This window comes from Rhipicephalus sanguineus, chromosome 8, assembly GCF_013339695.2.
Source record: "Rhipicephalus sanguineus isolate Rsan-2018 chromosome 8, BIME_Rsan_1.4, whole genome shotgun sequence".
Taxonomy (NCBI): domain Eukaryota; kingdom Metazoa; phylum Arthropoda; class Arachnida; order Ixodida; family Ixodidae; genus Rhipicephalus; species Rhipicephalus sanguineus.
Window position 1 is genome coordinate 1,839,491 of NC_051183.1, and position 24,949 is coordinate 1,864,439.

Here is a 24,949-nt window from a genome sequence, read left to right on the forward strand (position 1 = left end):
CCTCAGGTACAAGCAATATGTAGGACAGAAAAAGCTTTATTTAGCAAGCAGAATACGCTGCCTGCAAGGCCAGTCACAATCACTCACTGTCACTGCTCTCGCTGGAGCTATCACTTGAGCCGCAGTCTCACTGTTATGCACAAGGTCATCTTCGGTTCCATCCATGTTGTTTGTGATGCAGCATTTTTTGAAACTTTTCCGCACCATCTCACCTGGAATGGCCTTCCATGCTTCGACAATCCACTTGCAGAATAGGGCAATATCAGGCCTTCGGACTCGCCCTGTCGGCGTCAAGTCGTAGAGGCCTTCGGCCATCCACTCGGCGTAATAGCGCTTGACATGTGCTTTGAAGGGCTTGTTAAGCGACACATCTAGAGGCTGCAACATTGACGTCATTCCCACCGGGTATAACAACTAAGTCAGTCCCGTTGCGTGAAAGGCGGTCCTTCACTTCCTCAGTTGTGTGGCCGCGGAACGAGTCAAGAACGAGCATGGACCTCTTTGCGAGCATCGCACCAGGCCTCTTCTCCCATACCGTCTTGACCCAGTCCACGAACAAGTCACTGTTCATCCACGCGTTCTCGTGTGCGCGCACCACCACACCGGCAGGCAAATGAATCTTGGGAGAGTTTTCCTTTTCAAGATGACGTACGGTCGCAGTTGCGTGCCGTCGGCGAGGGCACAAAGCAGTACTGTGACGCGCAGTTTCGTGTTCCCGCCGGTCAGCACGCTCACCGAACTGCTGCCCGTCTTCTCAATCGTTGTGTCCAACGGCATTTCAAATAAACAGGAGTTTCGTCCGCATTGCCGATTTGCGAGAAAATGTAATCGTGCTGCTTTCGCAGGCCAATTACATATCTCTGGTACTTGAGCAGCTTCTCCTCGTAAGAAGCCGGCAAGCGTTGACATATTGTAGTCCGCCGTCTGATTGAGAGCCCTTGCCTCTTCATAAAGCGGTGCAGCCATCTGCGGCTCGCACGGAACCCGTGAGGTAGGCCTAGCTCCCTCGACAGTCGCCGCGCTTCCACTTGGGCCATCTCGGTCGATACGGCGTGACCCCTGCTTCTCACATCTTCGATGAACTTTACTAGCTGCACCTCCAGCTCAGGGTAGGCGCCGGTCTTGGGGCCACGAAATGAGCTACGGTCGCGGTGCGCGGCTTGCAGGCTGTCTTTGTTCTTTCTCCACAGTCGCACGCAGGACTCGTCCACATCGTGCCGTCTTCCCGCTTCGCGATTTCCTCGGCGACAGCGATGATCTTAAGCTTTTGCTGTGCGGTGAAGGACAACTGCCGCCGGGCGCTACTCATGGTGACAGAATAGGTCGACTTAGGCTTGGCGAACGGGTCGAGATGTGGAGAACTAGCGATATCAACGAGGCAAAGAGAGCTCACACTCGGCAAAAACTTATCTTGACAGTTGACAGCACCGTGGAAGCAACAGAACCGAAATGCATGCCTGCTACCGCGTCAAAAAGTAGTACTTAAATTTACTGATAATATCTCATTTGCCTTGCTAAAATAACTACTGCTTTATTTATTATGGAACTCAAACAGTTGCGGGAAGTCGTAGGTAAGATACAGGTATTGTTCACTTTGCAAAAATGCCTTCCTTTTCTTTCTATTTCTTAGACAGCACCACCTTTTCGGCAAGCCTTTTTCCAAAGTAAACATGGCGTCCGTGACGTAGGGACAAGTGGAGGGTGGTGGAGGATGGTTGGAGGGTCACTGTGCGGCCGCAAACGTCCAAAAAAATATACTTGTAATGTGACAGTGAGGTTTACACTGAACAATCGAAATGTCTTTCCCCGAACGTTTTTCTAAACGCTTCAACGATGCAAGCAAGCGAAACCGAAATCGGCTGCAAGCTGCCGTACTACTTGCGGAGCAACACGAATTTGCGGAAACCGCCTCCGTAGCCTTCGCTACACTGTAAAGCGGCTTCACAGCACAATACGTATTGCTGTGAAGCAGCACTATAGGAAAACCCCCGCGTATTATCCGCACCCCTACTTTGCCACTGAAATTTTCGGGTTTTTGGTGCGGGTTATACGCGCGAAATTACGGTATAACACTGTTTATGTACGTCATGTTCAGAGTTTGTGAGTTATCGATGAGCTTGTTTCTGGAATGCAGATAGCGACGGACAAGCGGTCCTTCTACCTGACAGCCGACTGCACATCCACCATGGAAGAGTGGGTACGAGGTGAGCTTCCTTGAAATGTTAGTTCTGCACACTTTGATTGTGACATTGGGCAATGGCAGCTGCAGTGGTAAGGGAAATTCGTATAGATTCACAAAGAAAGCTCTAGTTTAATACTTATATGCAGTGCTCTTGAGGTATTCATGCTTCATACCGTAATTGCGAAGTCAACAGCTACAAAAGACAGAAAAGCTGTGATATAAGGACACAAGGTTAACCTGTCAGTACTCCTTTAATGTGCCACTGATAGGTATAGCCTGCCACAAGAAAAAGTACCTTTCGTGTGAACTGATGATGTTTACGACCGTCACTTTGCATCTAGTTGCAGTTTTTGACACCAGACGGCTTGTAGTCTTTAAAGGGACTGTCTACCGTCCTTCATCACTTTTCTGTTTTGTACCGCGATAGAAAGCGTACCGTTTGAAGTGTTCAACCTTGCAGCGGTTTCTCTGGAAAATGAGTAGAAAATTTTAAAACAGAATTTTTCGATCTGCGTTCGGTCTTCTTCCATTGGTGTGAATACGCCCCACAACACTGGTTGGTGGACGCGATGACGATTGTAGTGCCGGTAAAATTTAAAACCGAAAGCACATGTCATTTCTGTAGGATTTCTTTATTTTCGCTGAACCCTAATGCAATGAATGTAAGAGTCGTTTTAGGTGCGCCATCGTTTAAATGAAGCCTTATTATACGATTACAGAACACTCGTTTTGCTATGATTGCAGTCTATGCGTTTATTTTAGCACTGCTGCCGCAATCCAAGCCAAGTCGACCCGTAAAAAACAAGACAGCGCTTTTGGCTGTAGCCTGTAGCAAACGGCGCTGTAGCAGACCGTATCAAGAGACGAGACATGCCGTTGGGAAACCTAAGCGAATTAGAAAAGAGAATTTTGGAACGCATGAGGGAACAAAACTTAGACCCCTACGTCAACGCACCGGACCGCGATGATTCTTCGAGTAGCGCCAGCACAAGCGATGACCCAGACTTTGACAGGCCTCCGTCATCGCAAGCTGGGCGCCTTGGAAATGTCGACTGGTAAGCAGGCACTGAACGACTGGGTTCTAATCCATGCAAACCTGTCACGCAGGTGTCGTTGCAAACGCTGCACTGCAATGCCCACAGCAATAGAGTGCATATGCTGTTGCAGGCAAACGATGTAACGAAACTCCTGTACTGATGTAGCGATGATAAATGCATGCCTTCACAGCGCAGCACGCGCGATACATCCTAACGACAGTGCAGCGTAACGGTACAACCAGCACGGGGTTGACGGGGTGTTGAAGCAGACGAGCTCGAAAGCGGCGGCGTCGGCAGCGCCGCCAGGCGTCTTTTTGGACACGCGAGATAAAAAAAAAAACAGAAAAATTACTTTTTGACGCAATCGAAAGCTGTTTCAAGAGCGGAAAATACACCCTCAAGTTCTACATGTTTGTTTTAAAGCAACATAAGTCCACCTGCGTAGATAGTCTGTCACACCTATAGATTGCGGGAATTGCGACCACATCGCCGTTGGGTGACGCTAGCGGTCATTCTTTCACGGTTTTCAACATCAGATTAAAATTATAATTCTTTTTTTATGGGACGAAAGCGCGCTCGTTGCCGCCGATGTGACGAACGATCTTCTCATTTTCACCACAATCAAAAAAATTTTTCCGAGCGGTAGAGTCTCTTTAAACAGGCTTGCTTGTAGTTTTGAACTGGCTTCTTTGTAGCCTTTCTCTTTATATTCGTGTGCTTGAACGGCTGGCTCTTGAAACATCAAGGCTTGCCTGTGTGCAATGTTTCTGGTAGGCTTGGTAAAACTGTGGTCATAGTCAAAGGCATGCTAAGCGTTAAAAATTGACAAGCAACTACAAGCAGAGCTGCCACGTTAAGCAAAAAATTGCTGCTTAAATGGAACAAGTGCCTCTAACATAATTGATTTCGTACTTGAATTCTGTTCTGTCCATCTCTCAATCAGTAAACGAAACTCCTGTTAAATGGAAGATATTTTCCTGGTGCCTTTGGGTTCCGTTTAATGAGAGTCTACTGTATTTAAAAAGTAAACATTCTTCTGTTCACCTGAGACACTATTACAAAGTACAGTCGAACCCCTTTATAAGAGACACTGATGTAACAGACAACTGGGTATAAGAGACACCAGTGGGCCTACATAAAAATAAAGGTTGATAAGAAAAGGCATACGTGGTACCCTGCTTATAAGAGACACCTCATATAAAAGACAAGAATTGCTCCCCGGTGCATGTCTCTTATAAAGGGGTTCAACTGTACTGTATTAACGTTTAAATATAATTACAATATGTTGTCAGCCACCTGCATAAACACATAAAAAGTGTTAAAGTTGTCATTTTATTCATATATATATCTAACTATTTATGTATTGGTCCAACCTATCTTGAAGCTAAGATTCCAGATGCTTGTTGCGTATTTATCGCTTTTAACACGCAAGTGTTTTATGTCGGAGTCCACCACGGCTCTCCTGACGTATTTCCGTCACGGATATGACTAGCAGATAGACTAACAGATGGCAAAGAAGAAACTTGAAGAAAAAGTTTGGTCCCCGGGAGTCGAACTTATCACCCCTTGCTTCGCAGCGCAAAGCGATTCGGCCACAAACGGCACGTTCTTCGCCATGCTAACGACAAGCTATTTATATACACCATTTGCCGGTGGCGGTACTCAGAGATTGGTGGTACATCAGTGTGTTTTCGTTATCACTAGCGAGATGACGCGAAGGGCTCAAAGAGCGTGCTTTAAAGGTGTCGCCCCACGCGTCACAATGAATGCGCGCCTCTACAGGGTGTGGTCGCTCGTGTGCGCGCTTCTCTCGTAATGGCAGTGGTTTGTACGTCTTGTGTTCTCACCACAAGTTTGTGTTGGTAGCACGAAAGTCACTTCGCTCACTGCAGCAGCCGCTTTTGCGAAAGGAGCGCGCTGCTCACACAGAAATAAGTTAAAACTGTGACAGTTCACGTTCATCCTGTGTATGTTTGTTCCATGCATCTTTTCTGCTTGAGCAGCGCGTTGCAAGTTTCGAGCTGCTTGCCGTTCTTTGCGTGACATTACAATTTTTTGCTATAGCATTCATTCCATCGCCCTTGGGGTGAAAGAATGCACAACAAACACTCAACTACGTTTGTGAATACGCGTTTCACTTTCGTGTTATATCGATTCCCATGAGAGAGGGGTCAGCCATGTTTTTTTTGTGTCTTTCCTGTAAATAAAATTTAATACAGTTACTATCAAGTACAAGCAGACTACTGTGCTGTTTTTTGTCCTTGGTAGCGTTATTTGGTTATCATTACTAAAAGCAATTCTTTGCGGTTTCATTGCAGTGCTGCAGCAGGTACTGCGCAGTCGGCAGCTTGGCAACAGCCACGGCGTGGGCGAAGCGGGCCGGCCCACAGTAGATGGCTGGGTGACCAAGGTCAAGCACGGCCACGCCCGCCGCTGCTGGGGGGCCCTCATCGGCCGCACTTTCTTCTACTATCGGGCCCCGGATGACACGGTGAGAGCTCCTTCACGCTTCTTTTTCGTGGCGTGCAGTAGTGAGATACAACTGAAGTATGCAGGAAAGGCTCAGCCCAAATGACCGAAGCGCAACAGCCGATTGCCTCCACGACTAAACAAATAGTCTCACTCATGTACTCGATGATGTTCTCAAACGGCAGTGTCACAGACTGTACAGCTTATGACGTCAGTCTACAGCGCATTGCTCATTGGTGCAGGCTCGTGTGCATCCGTCCTTGAGGTGGCAATGTGGCTGCCTTCTAAACTTGTACCTGACTATACAGGCTTTAAAGGAATGCTGAACAGAAAAGTGTTTTCTTTCGTTTTAGTGATTATTCTTTCGCAATACCGACAGCACCACTCTTTCGCAATGGCAACAGCACAGTGTCAGGACAAGGTAAGTTTGTGGGTATAGTGCCTGTCTTCTGTCTTGTGTTGTTGTTGCATTGCGATAGCAATTATATCAACACTCTCGGCAGGTTTTAGTCGTCGCCATCATGATCCGTGTAAGGTCCAAATCGACAACATCGCCCAACACATCGTATGTTCTATGCACTAGTAAAAGCACGCGAGTGCTGGGGACGAGCGCAGCTGAAGCAGAGATGAAAAGAGCGAGCCATTTCCGTCGCACAAAGGGCACACACGATAACATCGTCGCGCATTCGAGGCCTGGCATCGATGTCTCGTCAAGCAGATGCTCAGCCCGTCTTTCGTCGTGCTAAGGAGCGTGAAGGGGTGCTGCTTGGGAGGGGAGGGGGGAGAAGGAGGGGCTGCGTCACTCGAGCAGCAACTGCGAACTTTGGTAATAAGGACGTGGTCATGAGCCGTAGTGATGTGTTCTCACCGCTTACTTTGTGCTGAGAAGACAGACAGCACAAAAACCTTTGCTCCCTTGAGCGGACACATTCGCTCTAGCCACCATTTTGTAGAGTTGCGCGACATCAGTTCCAAAGATTTCACTGCTAGCCTTACTTATAGCATTCCAATTTGTTGTTATTGCGTTCGTTGCTTTGCCCTTAAGGTGAAACTGTTATTTTTTTTGTGCTAAAACAGCACGATACCATGCTGACATAGAGGTGCTGGGGTTCCGGCACAAAATTCAGGAAGTGCAACATTAATCTTTACTTTTCTCTTTTAATAATGAAGCTGTGATCATGAAATTAGTTACTATAATGTGTCCATAAAATAATCGGTTAAGTCAAAACTGATTTATTATTTCACTGTACAGTAGAACCCCGCTGATACGTTTTTGAAGGGACCGTAGTAAATACAGTCGAACCCACTTATAACGATCTATCGGTTATAACGACTATATTTGGGTGCACTTACGATTTTCCAATGCTAACCAATGAAGCTGCGTCCGCATATAGCGAACATTTTTCAAAGCCTCCTACTTTCACGACGAACACTTCAGACACGGTCGCGGTAAAAATATGGCGCATACAAAGCGAAAAAAAGTTAAAACAGGCCTTCTAAAGCGTGGGAGGGGCGCCCGCTCGCGCGTGCCCCGCTCCAGTTTACTCGCGACTAGGGTATCCCTGATCGGCGAGCACCGCACGCAGATTTCGGACGCTGCGAGTGTGGTCGCTCACTTTGCAGCCTTTTCTTCAATGGCAGAATGGAAAAAAAAAAAATAGTAGGCACCATGAAGCCTTGCGGTCAGCTTTCGCACGGTAACCTTTCTTGACGCCGTTCTCTGCAGCTACGACCGCCTACAATGAGCCAAACAATGCCTTGGAACGCAAGAAGGCATAAATGCAAGAAGTGATAACCGCGATAACTTTCCATCGCCTAAAGGTTCATTGCGTCCCTAAACTCATCCACGCCACAATGTGCCGCAAGAGGTCGTCCCTCTATCGGTAACTGCAGAGACCGGTCGATCGGTAATAACGACTTCCGCGCGGTTGCGGCGATGCCTTCGCAGATAAGCACCAGAAAAGAGCGAAGGCGAGGTGGTGGCCGTTGATGAACGTGCAGTTATGACTCGTAGCCGACAACCTTATATCACAGTCATCTGTAGATATCTGCTCGGCTGCACGTGTCGCGTACGGCGTACACTGTGCGGATTGACGGCGGTACGAGCGCACCATGCTGCCGTTCGCAGGTTCGCCGCCAACGCGTCGTGCGAGACCGCTTTAAAGTGCGCGTCGCTTTGTAGAAACGAAAGTAGCTCGCTGTTGTTGCGCGGCGCGGGCACTGAAAAACGTCGATGCACTGACAGTGAGCGTATACTGCGTGTTTGACTAGGTGACAACTCAAGTGCACCGCGCATTGTCGTGCAGGGCTGCGAGAGCATCGCGGAGACGTAGAGTGCGCGTTGCTTGCAAAATGCTTGCTTTCGCCGCGTTGAACGAACAGGCTACTCGCCGCACCTGTGCATGGTCCAGTATGAAGCAGGCACGAAGAACGTACAAACGCGCACATACGGCAAACAGCAAGCGGCCCTGCAGTGACTCCGTGAGCTGAGTAGGCGACGCGCTGCACGCAACTAGCAAGGGATGATCGGCTCCACGTGGCAGTACCGCGCTTCGGTGAAACGGTGTCAGTTCATTGCAAAGGCGGGTAATTCACTCATGAGCATAGGCGTCGCTTCACGACACGAAAAGGCTTAGCTTGTCACCGGAGGGGTTGGGTGCACTTTAATAAAAGTGCACAGAAAAAAAAGAAAACGGCTTGGCCGCTAAGCGCACGTTTTTCAAGGCGAGTTCATATACAGTGAACTACTGATATAGCGACCACTTTTCGCGACTCTTTCGAGTTCGTTATAAGCGGGTTCGACTGTAAACGTAAGAGACGGGAAATGCAAGAGCTGAAAAACAGAAAAAACGACAAAATATTTATTAGTGGTGCAGAATTTTATTTCAATGCTTACGAGCAGCACGAAAATTGGCGCGCTCAGCCACGATCTAGTCGACGGGTAGAAATGCGGAGCTGGGGACGGCGTCATCCACAGAAATGTAATCAACGTATTTGATTTTTTTTTAACAGCAACAGTTGTAGGCATGAAAGAACTAAGCACACGCAATCACGACCAGCGCGGCGAGTCTGACCGCGAACCGTGCGCATGACCGTTCGAGCTCCAACCAGCTCGAACTCCTCCCGTCCTCCGACAAATAACGATGATGATGAGTCTACGGCAACGCAATGGCAGAAGTGAATGCCAATCACGAAGGCCTTGCTTTCATGAGCAATTACGTCATAGACGCCATGTTTGTGCAATACATGTCTCAAAAGCTATGCTTTTGTCAATAGTAAATGCCAATCTCGAAGGCCTTGCTTTTGCGAGCAATTATGTCATAGACGCCATCTTTGCAATACGAATCTCGAAGGCGATGCTTTTGTTTGCATCAATCGAAAGAACCTGTTGCTTGCGCCTCTCATGCGGCTAATGTTACGGTCAAACCAGGCCAAGCTGCTTGAAAATGCACCATGGCCGCTCTCTTCAGTGGTCACTCGGTCGACTCCAAGCGCACTTCACGACCATACGGGAATGGTCCGACAGTTACGACGTAACAGCGGGGTTCCCAATACATTGTATCCTATGGGAGCTATGCCGGGACTGGCGGAAAACGACGTAACAGCCGGGAAAACGCAGCAGTGAGGAAGGTAACAGCGGGGTTCTATTGTAATGCCCCATTATTGATATATGTTATAACTGTATGTATCTCACCTTTCTTGTTTTCTGCGGTGTAGGTAATTTGTAAATAAATAAATAAATAAAGACAAGCCTTCATATCTCAGAAAATTAATGCCAGAAATTGTCTTGTCAGAGTACTCTGTATTTCTTTATTATAACACTCGTTTCTAAGAGCAAGTTTCAGTAGCCAGGACGTCTATGGAGTGCTACAATGTCGTTTTCTCGCACTACCTCTCAGAACCCCCTGGGACAGATACCACTGCGCGACGCTCGGGTGGAGGAAGTTTTGCACCTGTCGGATAGTGATGACGATGAGTCGGCTGCTGACAAGAGTGAGCGAAGTGGTACACTCACCACTCAGCAGCAACAGCACAGCAGTTTACGGTGGCCCTGCTTCCACGGAACCAGTCACCGACCTACCTCCTGTTCCCCACCAGGCAAGAATGGTGAGACAACATTGACGTATGCAGGACAGTGTGCCAATAGACGGTTTCCGCGTGTCCGGTTTTATGGTGATACGCTTATTAACTCTCTTCTAATACCGCATTAGTGGACGATGGCAGCTACATATTGTGAAGCTTTGTCAACCACAGTTACAGACATTCTTTTTGCATGTTTGATGAGCACTTGTGCCATGAAACAATTTGAAAGGCAAAGCATTCGCATTACATTCATGCCATAAATACTCAAGCATAATACACTTCGTTACTGCAGTAACAGCTCATGTGTGCCGAGTTTATCTTTGCATTGCCAGGTAGCACCTCCTATTTTGGCCGCTCACATTTACATGTTTCCCTAACTCATTAATACACAAATGTCAGGAAGTTTGCAGACAAACTACAGGTAAACTACGGCTTTTGGGCACACTGCAGTGCACTTTACAGAGGAAGTAAGTTTGCGGGTACACTACAGTTTATGGGCAAAGTAACTTTGCGGGTGCACTACAGTTTGCAGATGAACTAAGTTTGCAGGTACACTACAGTTTCTGGACAAGCTAACTTTGCTGGTACAGTACAGCTCCCGTTCAAACTAAGTGTGCTTGTACACTACAGTTCTGGGCAAGCTAAATTTGTGGGTACACCGCATTTTACGGACAAGCTGAGTTTGCGGGTGCACTATGGTTTACGGACAAAACAAGTTTTGCGGACAAACTATGCACATGGATATTTCCGTTTGTGCTTCTCTGTCGTGCATCTCTTGTATCTCACGCTGTACAAGTTATTTAAAAGACTAAAGCTCCTAAAGATCAGTGGGCACAAGAGCTGGCTTTTGTTGCTCTTCCAATGTGTGTCTGCATTGTAAAGTACCTGTGTGTTTGTCCTAATCACCGTAAAACATGATTTTATGAAGGGTATGCGAATAGTGAAATTTCATCTCGAATCGAGCTCGAATCGAATAGTGCCGAATAGTGGCCAAAAATATCAAATATCGAATAGTATATTTACACGAAACGTATACCGCCAGTTATGGCAAGAGAAAGGAAAAATCAGGGACGCTACGGCATATGACAGCTTTATTACGCGCTTATTCGGGAGGGACTTTTTTCCAGCATTTATGGGCGTGCAGGCATGTTGATACAAAAGCCACCGTTCCAGTCAGCAGCGTCACTCCTAACCTCTTAACGGCTAACAGAGGGGGGTACGGTAGCTATTTTTTTCCCTTATCGTTGCGCACTACGGCTCATCTGACAACGATAATGTTGTGCTTCATCGTCATTAGTGCTCCGGGCCCAAAAATCTTCTGGCGCCCGTTCACAGCAGCGTTTTAACTGCGCACCGGAACGATGGGAGTTTCTGAATGAGTGGTGTGGTGCGGCAGTGGTGACTGCACAGCGTGAACAAATTTTCGCATGCGAAGCCTATCACTCAGGGTTTTGCGGGCCTAAGTTGGGGTGTTTTACAGCGCTTGCGGCGTACACGACCAAACTACACAACAAGTCCGTGCCTTTGTTTCTGAAGCGAAGTTGGCAAGGGCTTGACAGTTTTCTCGTGTGTTTTTTTTTTTATGTGCGGAAATGACATAATATCTTTTGAAAGAAACATACCATCACTTTTGAACCAGGATGTTGGTGGAAGTTTTAACGATGGCCTACTGTACCGACGTTAGCGTTAGTCTTAGCCACCCCACCCTAACCAAATTCCACCATTGGTCTTTGTCGCATTTTAGATATTCGTCGTGTCGAGTTATTCGAAATTTCAAATACTCTATTCAAAACTCGAATATTCACACACCCCTAATTTTATGTTTGCTGCTGCATCATTTGTGCTCACATTTTGTAGTGGGATTGCATACGTTCGGTCTGGATCATTCATCAGTGCAATCAGCATTGTTACGCATCCAGATAAACTAGAAAACAAATTGAAGAAGAGAGCTGTCTATACGCCTATGTTGTAGCACGAAGCTATAAAGAAAACTTTTAAGAATTTAACATAAAGAAAGCTTCCCAGTTGACGAACAGTTTATTCTTGTCTGGGTTTCGAACCCTGGACTTTTTGGCACAGTCACTCCACCATCGGAGCTTGCCAAGAGGCAAGCAGGTGGCAGCGCAAGGGCAAATTATTCAACACCTCAAAACACGCACGTCGTCTGTGAACAGTTCTTTCCTTTTGTGAACCTTTTTTTTAGAGTGAAGCTCTTAGGCGCTTGCTCCTGCATTGAGCATCGGCGTGCCTCATTCATCATTATCGAGAGAACGAACACAGTGGGAAATGAAAGCGAACACAGATTGCAGAGAGGATGGCTGTAAGAGACTGAGAAGAAAAGCAGAATGCCGCACGAGATAGTGCCGGAGTAGCGTGCACAGTCTGCGAGGTACACCCACACACTGGCCCTCATGACCTCCAGATTAGCGAGGCAGTCACGCCACAATGCGCTTCATTTGCGCGAGACACATTGTTCGCGTCAGCCCATAGATCGCAAAATGAAAACACGTATACAGCTGTGCCCCGGCTTTGCTTTAAGGAGTATCATAATCAGGGGTGTTTCCACCTTGATATATTTAGCAGAACTGATTTGCCGGAAACAGTTGAAGCAACAGTGATTAGATCTGTATCAGAAGAAACCTGCTGCGTTACTTGCGCAGGATGCCTGGCTTTATCACCTTACGGTTGTGTCTTCGGGAGAGAACACGTCGGGTAGCCAATACGAGCAGCTGATCAGCCGACTACTTGAAGTGGATGGGGACCCAGGTGAGAAGTGCAGACCAACTTGAATCAGGCATCTTTGTCTTGTCCTGTCTTGGGCTAGCACATGCTCAAAAGAACTCAACAAAGCACTGGACATCTTGATGTTTCTATAACCATAGTAGTACAAGATAAAGAAGGCCTTTAGTTCCCTGCATGCATGGAATTGTGATGATTAAATGGACTCTGAGGACTAATGCAGTGGTCTTGTTACCGTATTTACTCGAATCTAGGCCAGCCCCGATTCTAAGCCGACCCCCGAAATTTGCAAGGCCAGAAAAAAATAAAACTTAATCATTGTACTCGAAGCTAAGCCGACCCCTCCCCTCCTCACTTTCACACATTGTTTCTCCGAAAAGAACATCGGCTTAGATTTGAGTAAATATGGTAATCTGATTTTCGGCTAACTTGATCCGGTTCTGGTCAACATGTGCTTGTTTGCTACATTCCGTATATACAGTGGCTACAGGGCTAGTGCTCTTGGGCTAGCGCTCTTGTTCATTGCGGAGCAGTTTTTCATTGTACCGACAATTGAAGGACGATGCAGTGAGACATGGAAAGGAAAAATGATAGGTGCAACCTTAAGGAACAGGAAGAGAGCAGAGCACGTGACAAAACAAATGGGTGTTAGTCGAAATCTTAGTCGAAATCAAGATGAAGAAATGGGCATGGGCAGGGCATGTAGTGTGTAGGCAAGATAACCACAGTCATTAAGAGTAACAGACTGGATTCCAAGAGAAAGCAAGCACAGTAGGGGGAGGCAGAAAGTTAGGTGGGCAGGTGAGATTAAGAACTTTCTGGGATAACTGGCCACAGCAAGCACGCGACTGGGTTGGTTGGTAAGACATGGGAGAAGCTTTTGCCCCGCAGTGAGGCTTAGTCAATCTGATGATGATGTTGATGATGACATTTGCAGTTGTGCTGCATTGTGCCAATTAAAATACGGCTTGTGAGTATCTGTGTTGTGGCTGTTGTGCACCACTTCAGGGAGCGTGGTGTGGAGGCACCCCTTGCTGCTTCACAGCAAGGAACCCCTGAGCCAGCCCCTCACCAGCCTGGCCTCCGAGGAGCTGCAGTCGCAGGCGCTGCGGCTATTCAAGGTGTGTCCATTGCACTGCACTGACATGTTTTAGTGTTTGGCAGTAAAGCAAGATAGTATCTGCTGTAACAAGGACAGCCCATCTCAATGCACTGTTGTTTTTGACATTCCTTTGCTTCTATCTTGTTTGCCAAATAATCTTCTTTTCTTTTTTAATCTTGCTCTAGAAGACTCGGTTGGCGGTCTTTCGTAATACCATTTGAATGACCAAACTTCATTAAAGAAGGCTTATAGGGGCCCTTTCAGACGATCAAAGTTGAGCAGTTAACTCACAGTGCCAATAAAAAAAAAACTCACAGTGTGGATAAATGATGGTCCATATGAAAAACGATGAGTGTGAAAAAGAAAGGAAGTGGTGAGAATAAAATAATTGGGCCTAATACTAGCAACCGTGAACTTGTTTAAGGTATATCTAGTTGGGTCCACCTCACTGGTAAAGTGGTTACAGCGCTCGGCTGCTGACCCAAAGGTCACAAGTTCGATCTCGGCCATGGTGGTCGCATTTCAATGAAGGCGAATTGCTAGAGGCTCGTTGCTTTATGCTAATGACGATATAATTTATTTGAGCGTACGTGTTCTCTCTAGTCGGTGCAGCTGTTCATGGGTGTCCCCCTGGAGGCGTCAGGCATCGACTACCACGTGGCCCTGGCCCAGAACGCTCTGGCCCAATGTCTCTCGTGTCCTGCGCTCCAGAACGAGCTCTTCTGCCAACTCATCAAGCAGACCTCGCCACTGCCGGGGGGACACCGGTTGGCTGGTGTACAGGTTGGTGCCACTTCTTTACAGCAGAACTCGCTCGCTAATCCTGAAAGCAAAGCTAAAGAAAAAAATTGGGCTAACATGCACAGGAGGTGCCAAGACTGAGGAAGCTTCCTCTCCTCCTTTCCTTCTCACTCACATTCACATCATTCCTCCTCACCCTTACTACTCATTGACACTCCTTGCTGTACTGTACTATACTATATACATGGCTATGCTATCCTTTACTCTCTCCCCTCCTTCTTTCTCTTCTCACTTCCTTTTCCCACCCCTTTGTTATTCTATACTATACACGGTTATGCTATGGTTTACTCTCACACTTCCTCCTTTTCCTTCTCCTTACCCTATCATCAGCCCTCGTTGCCCTCACTTCCCTTTCCCATCTTATTGCTTAACTATACTATAGAAGACTATGCAATGCTTTACCCTCTTCCCTCTTTCCCTTCCTCCTTGCCCCACCTCTTGGCTATACTATACTATGCGTGGCTATGCTATGCTAGGAGCTGCGTAGCACATGCTCACTTTCTGTGGTGCATACCCGCCCAGTTTTTGCCAACGGTGCAGGGACCAAGTTCCAGCGTAAACAGCTCCGTTGTTAAAAAAATCACATATGACTACGATACTCCGTAATGTGGAATTTAAGTGCAACTCAAATTCCTCCTCTCACTTTTTAAATTCCTGTTCCTCAAAACCACGCAGCAACTGCTGCTGTGTGCCACTCAGTCTCTGTTCCTGTGCGACTCGTCCTCTGAGAAGGGCTCCCCGACGAGCGACAAGGCTGGCGGAACACCGCCCCCGCCAGCCCCAGCACCGCCGTGCCATCAAGCGCCACCACCCCCGTCCCAGCAGCCGGCCGATTGGGTACTCGTGCAGGGATGGCAGCTGCTGTCCCTCGCAGTGGCCCTCTTCCCACCTCGCAACAGGACCCGGTGGCTTTTGAGGAAGCACCTCCTGCGGCACGCTGACTCCAGGTAATTGAAACACCGGCCCTGTGAAAAATTATAGTCAACCTCTTCAGGCATGGCATCTTCCTTTGAATGAATGAATGTTTATTTCCAGCGAAATATAGAAAATGGGCCTCGTGCGAAAAACTACAAGGGTAGCTTCAGAAGTGCATGAGGCCCAATACAGCTCAGACCACTTATAACGTAACCGCTTACAGTGCAGTACCGGCTATAATGCGGTTTTTTCTGACTCCCGTTTACCCTCCCATAGAGCTCCATGTATACGCATACCGCTTATTGTGCAGTCCCCCGAGATGAAAGACCGGTTATAATGCGGCTGCAGGAACGCTCTCAGAGATGCGAGGGAGCGAGCGTGCTTCACAGCGGAGATGCGCCGGCGGGGCAGAGAGCGGCAACGGGGTTACAAAGGAGGATGGGACGCGGAACGAACGAACAAGGAGCGGGGGGAGAAAAAAAAAGAAAAAAAGGACGGCAGTGGGGGGCAGCAGCCCGGCGCGGGTGTGTGGTTTGAGGAGGGGGAGCGGTTACGTGGCCAACGGAGAAGCCTTTGCCCCCTTCGGCCGCTTGACACTGCGCGCTCCGCTGCGTACGGGCACCCGCGTCCGCATCAAGAGCGCATTACCGCTGTCTGTCTCCGTCGGGAAAATAGTTACTTCGTCGTAGAGCGCTGATATCGCGCGTGCAACCTCGATTCCCCCGCAAGTAACAATGCTTTGAGACGCGATTGCGCTTTCTCCTTTGCCACCAACAGGCGGACTTACAAGCGTGAAATACTTTTTTCAGGATAGTTGCCGCGGCTGTTCTCCCGACCGCGAACTGAAACTTCGTTTCACGCGTGATGCCCTCGGTTTAGCTTGCGAGTGCGATCTCTTCTACGCCCGATCTCCATGTTGTCTAGGGCAAGCTTCTCGCGACGGCATGCCAAGTTGCAACGCGCACGCTAGGCCTAACAAGCGCTAGCTGCCATGTCGGCGGCCGCGGACTACAGAAGTTGTGGTTTGCTGCTGAGTCAATGAAACATTTTGCAGTTGTTGCATTTAGAAGGGATGACTTACATCTTTAACGAAAACGCGGGCGCGCGTGTGAAACACTCGAGTGGTGGTTTGTGGTCGCCACCGTTTTCGACATCGCGCATGCGCAGTGCGATACCGCAGCGACTTCCCGTGACGGCGCATTTTTTCCGCGTTCGTTATGTCGGCACCGCAGGCCTGCGAACGCTAACCGTTCAACATTTTCAAATGTAAGCAGATGCAAACTTAACGTCCCAGTCGCATGCCTCGATAGTCGAATCGCGCGCCTGCCTGTTGGTCATGTCTCGCACACGTGCAACCTTTCAAAAACATTGTTTTGGTTATAGTGCGGTACCGCTTATAGTGCGGATATTCGCGACTCCGCCGACTTACGTTATAAGCGGTCTATGCTGTAATAGAGCAAAAGCACACACAAAAAAAAAAAAAAAAGACAGAGCAGCAGAAACGTGCACATTCACTGACGAACATATAGAGTACAGTAAAATCTTGATACATCGAATGTCAAGGGACCACTACAAATCATTCATTATTTGAAAAATCGTTGTAGTGAAAAAATCGGAAATTCGTGCAAAAAATCATAAATGCCGCCAAAGGAGTCGCCTACCTTTGCTGGGTGTACATCCGCGATCGCGTTATTCCCTAAGTACCAAAAAAAAACATGATGTACTTCCGGTACGAGTGCACGTTTATTTGAAGACCATGATCTTTGCCTGATCAGTACAGTTCAACTGGTGCACTTCGAAACGTCGCCGTCAGATACTGATTCTTCGTGTTGGTTCAGGCACGCTCTTTCACCATCGTCTTTGCTCTCGTCGTGCTCGTCGCTGTTTCCCTGATCACGACAAATAGTGTTGATTTCATCAATCGGCAGTTCAGCTGACGTGCATTCTTTGCATCGCACCGGTCGCACTGCACTTGGTCTTCAAACATTAGTGAAGCATGCACGGGGAGTCTTTCTGCGACTTCATCCAATAGGTAACTTAAAGAACCCCAGGTGGCCGAAATTTCCGGAACCCTCCACTACAGCGTCTCTCATAATCATATGGTGGTTTTGGGATGTTAAACCCCAGATATTATTAATATTATTATTAACTCGCACCGCATTTTTCACTGTCATCATGTTCCTTTCGTGCTGCTTCCGAAGAGCATCATGGTCGACCAAACAAAGGCAACGCGGAACAGGCTTGACAAGGAAAACGTGTACAGGAGATGGTGATGGTGATAGGTCTGTCACACATTTAGAATAGGGCCGGCGCATAGAGAAATAAGCAGGCATTCTGATGACGATGATGAATTAGCAGTAGGCAGGCATGCTTTTTTTATTTTTTCCACGGGTTGTAGTTGGTGGTGCAGGGTATGTGCAGGGACGGCTTATAGGCGAGAAGGTGTGGTAGTCAAGAGTAAGCGGAAAAAGCATGGGTAAGCAGCAGGTAATGTGGTGTACAACAGATATGAGTTGTGTACAGTACTCATGGATTGAAGCACAATATCATTTTTTTAGTATAATGACTAGGCTTGTGCGAATATTTGAGCCCTTCGAATATTCAAACGAATATTACATTATTCGAATTCGCTTCGAAACGAATTTAAATTCTAGGAAATTTCGAAGTATTCGAAATGAACGAATAGACATATACAGTAGACTGTCGTTAAACGGAACCTGAGGGGACCATGAAAATATGTTCCATTTAACAGGAGTTCCATTTACTGAGAGAAGAACAGGGTTGCATTATTCGTGTACGAAACCAATCATATTGGAGGCAGTTGTTCCATTTAAGCAGCAGTTTCGTTTAACAGATTTCCATTTACTGAGAGTCTACTGTATAAACCGCATGTAGCCCCCTCTAAAGGTGGTTTCGCTGCAGTGGAGGGGGGCTATACTGTGAATACACCTTTCCAGGGAAATCCGCACTGCCACGAAGACCTACTTCAAGGTTAAATGAACATATATTACCCTCACATCGATTCATCATTTTTTAAGTTTAAAAGCTCACTATACTGGCTTATACGCTCTAAGTATAGTAAAATTTAAAACGTAACATATTTTAGAGGTTATCACTCGCATTCTACCGAAAGTCAAATCCTGCTGTACTACTCAAAGTTGCTTCCACTTCCTTTGAACCAAAAAGAATGACATATTCATATGCCTTGTTTCAACTTTACAAATATTGTGCAGGTTAATTTGGTCATGACAAATATGCTAATTTTTCTTTATAATATGTGATATATACTATTCGAATTCGCTTCGAAATCATTCGACCAAATCACTATTCGCTTCGAATTCGCTTCGGACCTAAAATTCACTATTCGCACAAGCCTAATATAATGACTACTACAATCAGTTGCTCGTGATAATTGTGTCATGCTGCTTCAAAGTTTGCTGTCAAAGGTAATGTTGGCTCTCATGTAAGTGTGTGATTAAAACTTCGCTGATGACATGAACTGTACACACTGGAAATGAAATTACGTGCATTACTTAGCTCTAAATTTTTGCATTTGAAACAGTGAGTACTGTACACTCCCACAGATATTTTTGCTCAAGTTCATCCACGTTTACAACTCCTACAAAGCATAATTGCCGGTTCATTACATGCGTCAAAGTTTTCAGCACTGACGTCTCTTTTACTGCAGGAGTGAGCCGGGCCAGTACGCATCATTCTGTGGCCGAGCCCTGGAGCGTGCCCTGAAAGCCGGCAGCCCCCGGGAGTGCCGTCCCTCGCGCATGGAAGTGCTGAGCATACTGCAGCGCAACCCGTTCCATCACTCCCTGCCACACTCCATTCCCGTCCACTTCCTCAACGGCACCTATCTGGTGAGAAAGGGGGTGGGGGACATGTGCAAAGCATGTCTGAGACCCAGAACATCCTCAAAAACAGCGTCCATCCTTGTGCACGTCAGCTTTCATCGTTCGTCATAGTTAAACCAGACATGATATGTTAAATAATCTTTGTCGAAGTTATAGCTAGACCCAGCACTCATTAGAGCGATAGCTCTACTCGTCTCAGTACAAACCCAGAAAACAACTTTGTGCATGTTTTTTACCGTGAAGCTCAGCGAACAGCCACTTCCTCCTTGCATGTGCATCTCCACAGTGTCACATGGTTTTGACGATAAAGAAGGTTGCAGCAGGACTGGGAACTATGGGACTCTTTATTTGGGCGAACTTGTGCCCAGAAAACGAAAGGATGAAGTGCAAGCAATTCATGCTGTACACTGATAGCGGCGAGAACAGTCGTCGGCTGTTGATTAATCGGATCAGTGGTAAGGCGCGTTGGCGTTGATATGTGTGGCATCGAACATTCGAGTCTTATCGCTGGTGGCCGCGTTAGGTCCAGAATAAACTCTCCTGTTTGCGTTGCGTGCTCATGCTTGCCAGAACAATCTAAAATAATTGGGAATGTTCGGCATTCCGGCGCAGTGCGCACAAGGCAGTGGCTACACATGTAACAGGTTGGTTACATGAAAATAGAAAAAGAAGCGCGCGTGGCAATAGCAACAGACAGGGCCAGTGTCAGTATGTCTCCTCTCCCACGCACCCATCTCCGTCGGTCAGTGAGAGCCGTGAGCTGGTGGGCGCGTGCGCTTTGAGACCTCAACTTCTGTCATGTGACTCCCGCACTGGCACTATGAAAACAAATGTGGACAGCGTGCCGCCGCTTGCCACGCAAGACACCACTGCAGCATGCTTTCCACAGGAGTTGCTGCAAGTGCTTCAGAAGCTTGCTTTAACTGTGTTCAACCGTGGCATTCTTTTTTTTTGGGTGCTTTTGTTAATGTTACCAAATTCTTTTTATCCGTAAATCACTTGCGCTGGACAGCATCGGAGATTTACATATTACTCCGTAAACCGCTGGATTACTTCTCGAGGTGCAAATTACTCACGCTGGAAATCTAAATCGATAATTGAATATCAACAGAGTTTCACTAATCAATTTTAAGGTAACTAATTGCATTCGTGTACATATTGCAGCACACTAATAACAGAAACAAGTTGTACAGTTACAGAGATTGGAGCAATGTTTTTACAACTGATCTTCCAGTTTGTCCATGTTCAAATTTTTCACAGAGGTAGAATCCGATTTTGCTTCTTATCTAATACTGCGGTTGACTGCGGTGTTTGCATTTAGGCTTAACGCTACAATGAAACCTCATCATAATAAAGTCATTCTTGACACGAAATTAACTTTGCTATATCCGAAAATTCGTTATAAGTGTGCAGTCGAACCACTGTAGCTGTTACCTAGGGTATTCTTCATTTACTTCGTTATAACCGATAATTCGTTATATCCGTGTTCGTTATAACGAGTTTGAGTGTATTGAGGGTAGAAGTGAGCGCAAACAAGCAACAACTGAGGCAGCAAAGGGAGATAAAATGCTCTGCCTTTGTCTTCCTTTCTTGTGTTCGTTTTCTCTTTGTGCTAATTCACCTCTCCAGTGATGCAAGACCAATTAGTGCAAAATAATTATGCTAGCTTAGCACTACGATGGGCACAACATTGCAAGCTTTTAGTGCTAACATTGGTGAGATATAAAGATGACTTCCATCTTGTGCATGAATGATCATGCACATGTTTAACTTGGCACAGGATTTCCGCATAATACTCTGTTTTAAGCTCGTTGCTACAATTTCTGAATCATTAGCCTCAATTATAATTATAATATTACTTTCATTTTTTACTCATCCAGCTTAGGTTCATTCTCATAAAAAAATTATAGTTTATATGCACGTCACATTTTATGCACGTACTTGCCCAATTAGGAGTCATAATTCCATTTTCATATTATGGTAGCATACTTTTTGCTGAAGTATTTCACTGATAAACTGTTCTCTTTTACACGGCATGTTATGGTGCAGTACACGTTTTTTTTACAATTTTTTCATGAGGGACACGGTGACTTTACTGCTAAAAAACGTAAATTTGTTCCAGATGACAGTTTTCTTTAGACTAATGTACGTCAAATGATTTTCACGATTTGTTTGTTTACACGGATACTTTGCAGAAGATATTGCCACGTGTGACTGACCTAATTGAAGATGGGATATCTTTCAAGAGGCAGTGTTGCTGAAGTCAGCATTTTGACAGATGGACTTGTCTTCATCGGGGCTGCCCTGGCGAAGGCATGTCCCCTTGTCAAAATGTTTGCTCCAGCCACGTTCTTAGTTCAGTCTTCAAGCTTCCATCTTTCCTTCAACTTCTATCTCGTTTCAACATAACGCAACATTCATAGGCGCTTTCTTCAGTGGGCCTAGCGATGCTCTTATGGTAGCGTAACACTACAAAGAGCACACTGCAAGGAACACACAGGACACAGTTTAACAGGATAAGCGCAAACTTCAACTGGTTTAATGTTCATGCTTAGTCGACATAAATGAAATTCAAGGAGCACGTGGAAAGATGCATGTCGTGTGTGTTCTTGTGGTGTGTTCTTCATAGTGTTACGCTACCATAAACCCATCACCAAGCCATAATGAACCAACTATATTCACGGACAACTTTTCTTGGCAATGAAGGGAAAGCTACGGGGGCGGAGCTTCTGTACATGTACTTCTACGCGAAGTAGTCCGGCATGGCGCAGGAAAGTGATGGCTGCAGGCAATCAGCATTTCATATTGACGCAGACGCTGCTTGGCGTTCAAGGTTCACGTAAAAGGCGCGACTATCTCACGCACGCAGAAACGCAAAGTGACAACGCATAAAGCAAAATTTCCCGGCTGTTACGTCGTTTTGCCGCCGGTCCCGGCATAGCTCCCATAGGATACAATATGGGAACCCCGCCTGTTACGTCCGTAACTGTCAGGACCGTTCCCGTATGATACTCGCGAAGTGCGCCCGGAGCCGACCGAGTGACTACCAAAGAGAGCGGGTCATGGCGCATTTTCACGCAGCTTGGCCTCGTTCGACCGTAATATGAGCCGCATGAGAGGTGCAAGCAACAATCTTTCAATTGATGCAAACAAAGCATGGCCTTCGAGATTCAATTGCAAGATGGCGTCTATGACGTAACTGCTCGCGAAAGCAAGGACTTCGAGATTGGCATTTACTATTGACAAAAGCATAGCCTCTGAGATTGCATTGCACAAACATGGCGTGTATGACGTAATTGCTTGCGAAAGCAAGGCCTCTGAGATTGGCATTCACTTCTGCCATCGCGTTGGCGTAGACTCATCATCATCGTTATTTGTCGGAGAACGGGAGGAGTTCGAGCTGGGTTGAGCTCGCATGGTCGTGCGTGCGGTCGCGTCGGACATCGCCGCGCGCGGTCCGTGATTGCGAAATCATATCTCACTGTTGTGAGCTACGCTCTGTCTCAAAGAGCCCCACTTAGTACATAGAGGAGTAATTTTTATATCTCGCAGAAAATACGGGCGCAATTGTAGGACTACATTCATTAGCAGTAGGATACGCACAATTTGACTCTGTAGCCTTCACTTCATTGCCGAGAAAAATTGTCTGCAATTACAGACCCATTCATCGCATTACTTTTCTCAGTGTTGAACTGACCGGCGGCATTCTCGTCTTTGTTAGGTTGTTAGCTTCGACGGCTCCACCACGGTAGATGAGTTCATCGGGACGTTGACCCAGGAAGCCGGCATGCGTGACCCGAGCCAGTCGGGCTTTGCCCTCTACAGTGACGACCCCATTGACAAGGGCGTCCAGCACTGCCTCAACCTCTCCACTCAGGTGTTTGCTCACTCCATGTCTTTTTCTGAACGTGCTGTCAGAATAGTGTGAGAAGAGGTGTCGATCAATGTGTTTGTTAGATTTTTCTTTGTGAAAGTCATCCAGTGCTAAATTTTGTGACAAACACACTGAAAGACATGACAGGATGGGCGCTGCATGCCAACTGCAATGGAGTCTCATTAAATAGAACCTGAAGGGACCAAGAAAATATGTTCTCTTTAACAGGAGTTCCGTTTACTGAGAGATGAAGTGGGTTGCCGAATACAGGTACGAAACCAATGATATCAGATGCAGTTGTTCTGTTTAAGCAGCAGTTCCGTTTCAGAGATTTCCGTTTACTGAGAGTCTACTGTAGTTTGAGTACAGTGCCGTCCTGTCATGTCTTTCTGTGTGTTTATTGCAAAATTTAGCATTTAGTACTGGATAACTTTCACGAAGAAAACTATACGTCACCAACAAGCACTGCAATGTGTTCCATTTGTTAGATGCGACCATAAAACATACTGAAGCCATGGAGAGCACGGGGGGCTTTATTTTAAGATGAAAGCCTTATACTGTGTCCCATGAGTCGAAAAATTTGGCTCAGTTGGCATCAGCACGAATGTGTTAGAAAAACCTACGAAGAAGAAAATGTCACGTGACACCATGTTGTGGTGTCATCATCACCGCATAGATCGCAAACATTTCTGATGCAGTCAGGACATCATCAATGACGTCGTGTAGTGACATCGTCACGCAAAAAGGTGGGCCTATCCCGGAGGTAATGCAATGCCGGGACATGACTCAATTGACTTTAATCGAATTGAATTTATACTGCTACAACGTTGCAAGAATGACTAGGCAAAAAAAAAGCTGCAAGTAACAGCTTGAAAAGAACCTGGCCACCTACATGCACAAGGCAGGTTTGTGGTGGTTAAATAAATGTTTTTGCCATTCTTGGCAATACGAAAGCCGCGTCTCCCCTTAAAACAAAAGGCACTGTACAAAGTGTATTGTGTATACAATGCAAAGTACACTATCTAATAAATTGCAGTGTTCCACAACACGCAACTACGAAGGTGAAAATAATGAACAGGATTATCATGAAATTATGAGGCAGGAATGTGGATGGCCACAGTACCCTGCCTGTTAGGCAGTGGGTTTAGATTGAGCAGGTAGAATAATTGAACCGGCATCTACCATCTTCTTGTAATCTTTATTCTTTCCCCACAGAAGGGGGACTCCTTGCTGGCAGATGAAGTCTACCAGTGCAGCACTCTCAAGGTGAGCACTTGCCGCCGATAGTGAAAGACTGCATTCCTCAAAGAGATAATTGTTAGGGTTTTACGTCCCAAAACCGTGATGTGATTATGAGGGATGCGCCCTCTAACAGATCAGCTCCATTAGTTAACCACAAGTCCACCACACATATGGTGTTCCACTAGCTGTTATGGAACAACATGCTCCGCTGCCAATTATTCCATCATCTCTCACTCTTCAGGCAGCCTGGGCCAATAAAATCCAGCAGGGGCTGAGCCAGGATCTTTTGGGGGGAGGGGTCAGACCACCCGTATGTGTGTGTGTGTGTGTTCGTGCAACCGAGCAGTGCCCCTTGCAACGCAAATGTCACGGTCTAGTAGCAAACGCTGATCGCTCTCGATGACACCTTCGATGTCTTCAGCTTTTTCGGTGCTGACGGGAATTATGACGCTGGAGTGAGGCGGGATGGTAACTTGATCCTCGAGCACGTTCAGGGCATGGTGATATGGATTCGTATCCGGTGGTGTCGTTTTGTCCAACGATAGGGTTATCGACTTGGTTCTTAAGTCAATGACGGCGCCATGATGGTTTAAGAAATCCATGCCAAGTATGACGTCCCTGGAGCAGTGTTGCAAGATTACG

General features: G+C 46.7%; 1 protein-coding gene across 1 annotated transcript in view; it reads left to right on the forward strand.

Moving 5' to 3' along the window:
• LOC119401217 (uncharacterized protein CG43867) overlaps positions 1-24,949 on the forward strand; it is a 101,419-nt gene that overhangs the window by 45,811 nt on the left and 30,659 nt on the right. The window contains exons 15-21 of the mRNA XM_037667899.2: positions 12,432-12,537; positions 13,519-13,631; positions 14,216-14,395; positions 15,089-15,360; positions 19,017-19,197; positions 22,913-23,068; positions 24,281-24,331. Coding sequence (XP_037523827.1) covers positions 12,432-12,537; positions 13,519-13,631; positions 14,216-14,395; positions 15,089-15,360; positions 19,017-19,197; positions 22,913-23,068; positions 24,281-24,331 — 1,059 coding nt within the window. The remainder of the gene's footprint in view (positions 1-12,431; positions 12,538-13,518; positions 13,632-14,215; positions 14,396-15,088; positions 15,361-19,016; positions 19,198-22,912; positions 23,069-24,280; positions 24,332-24,949) is intronic.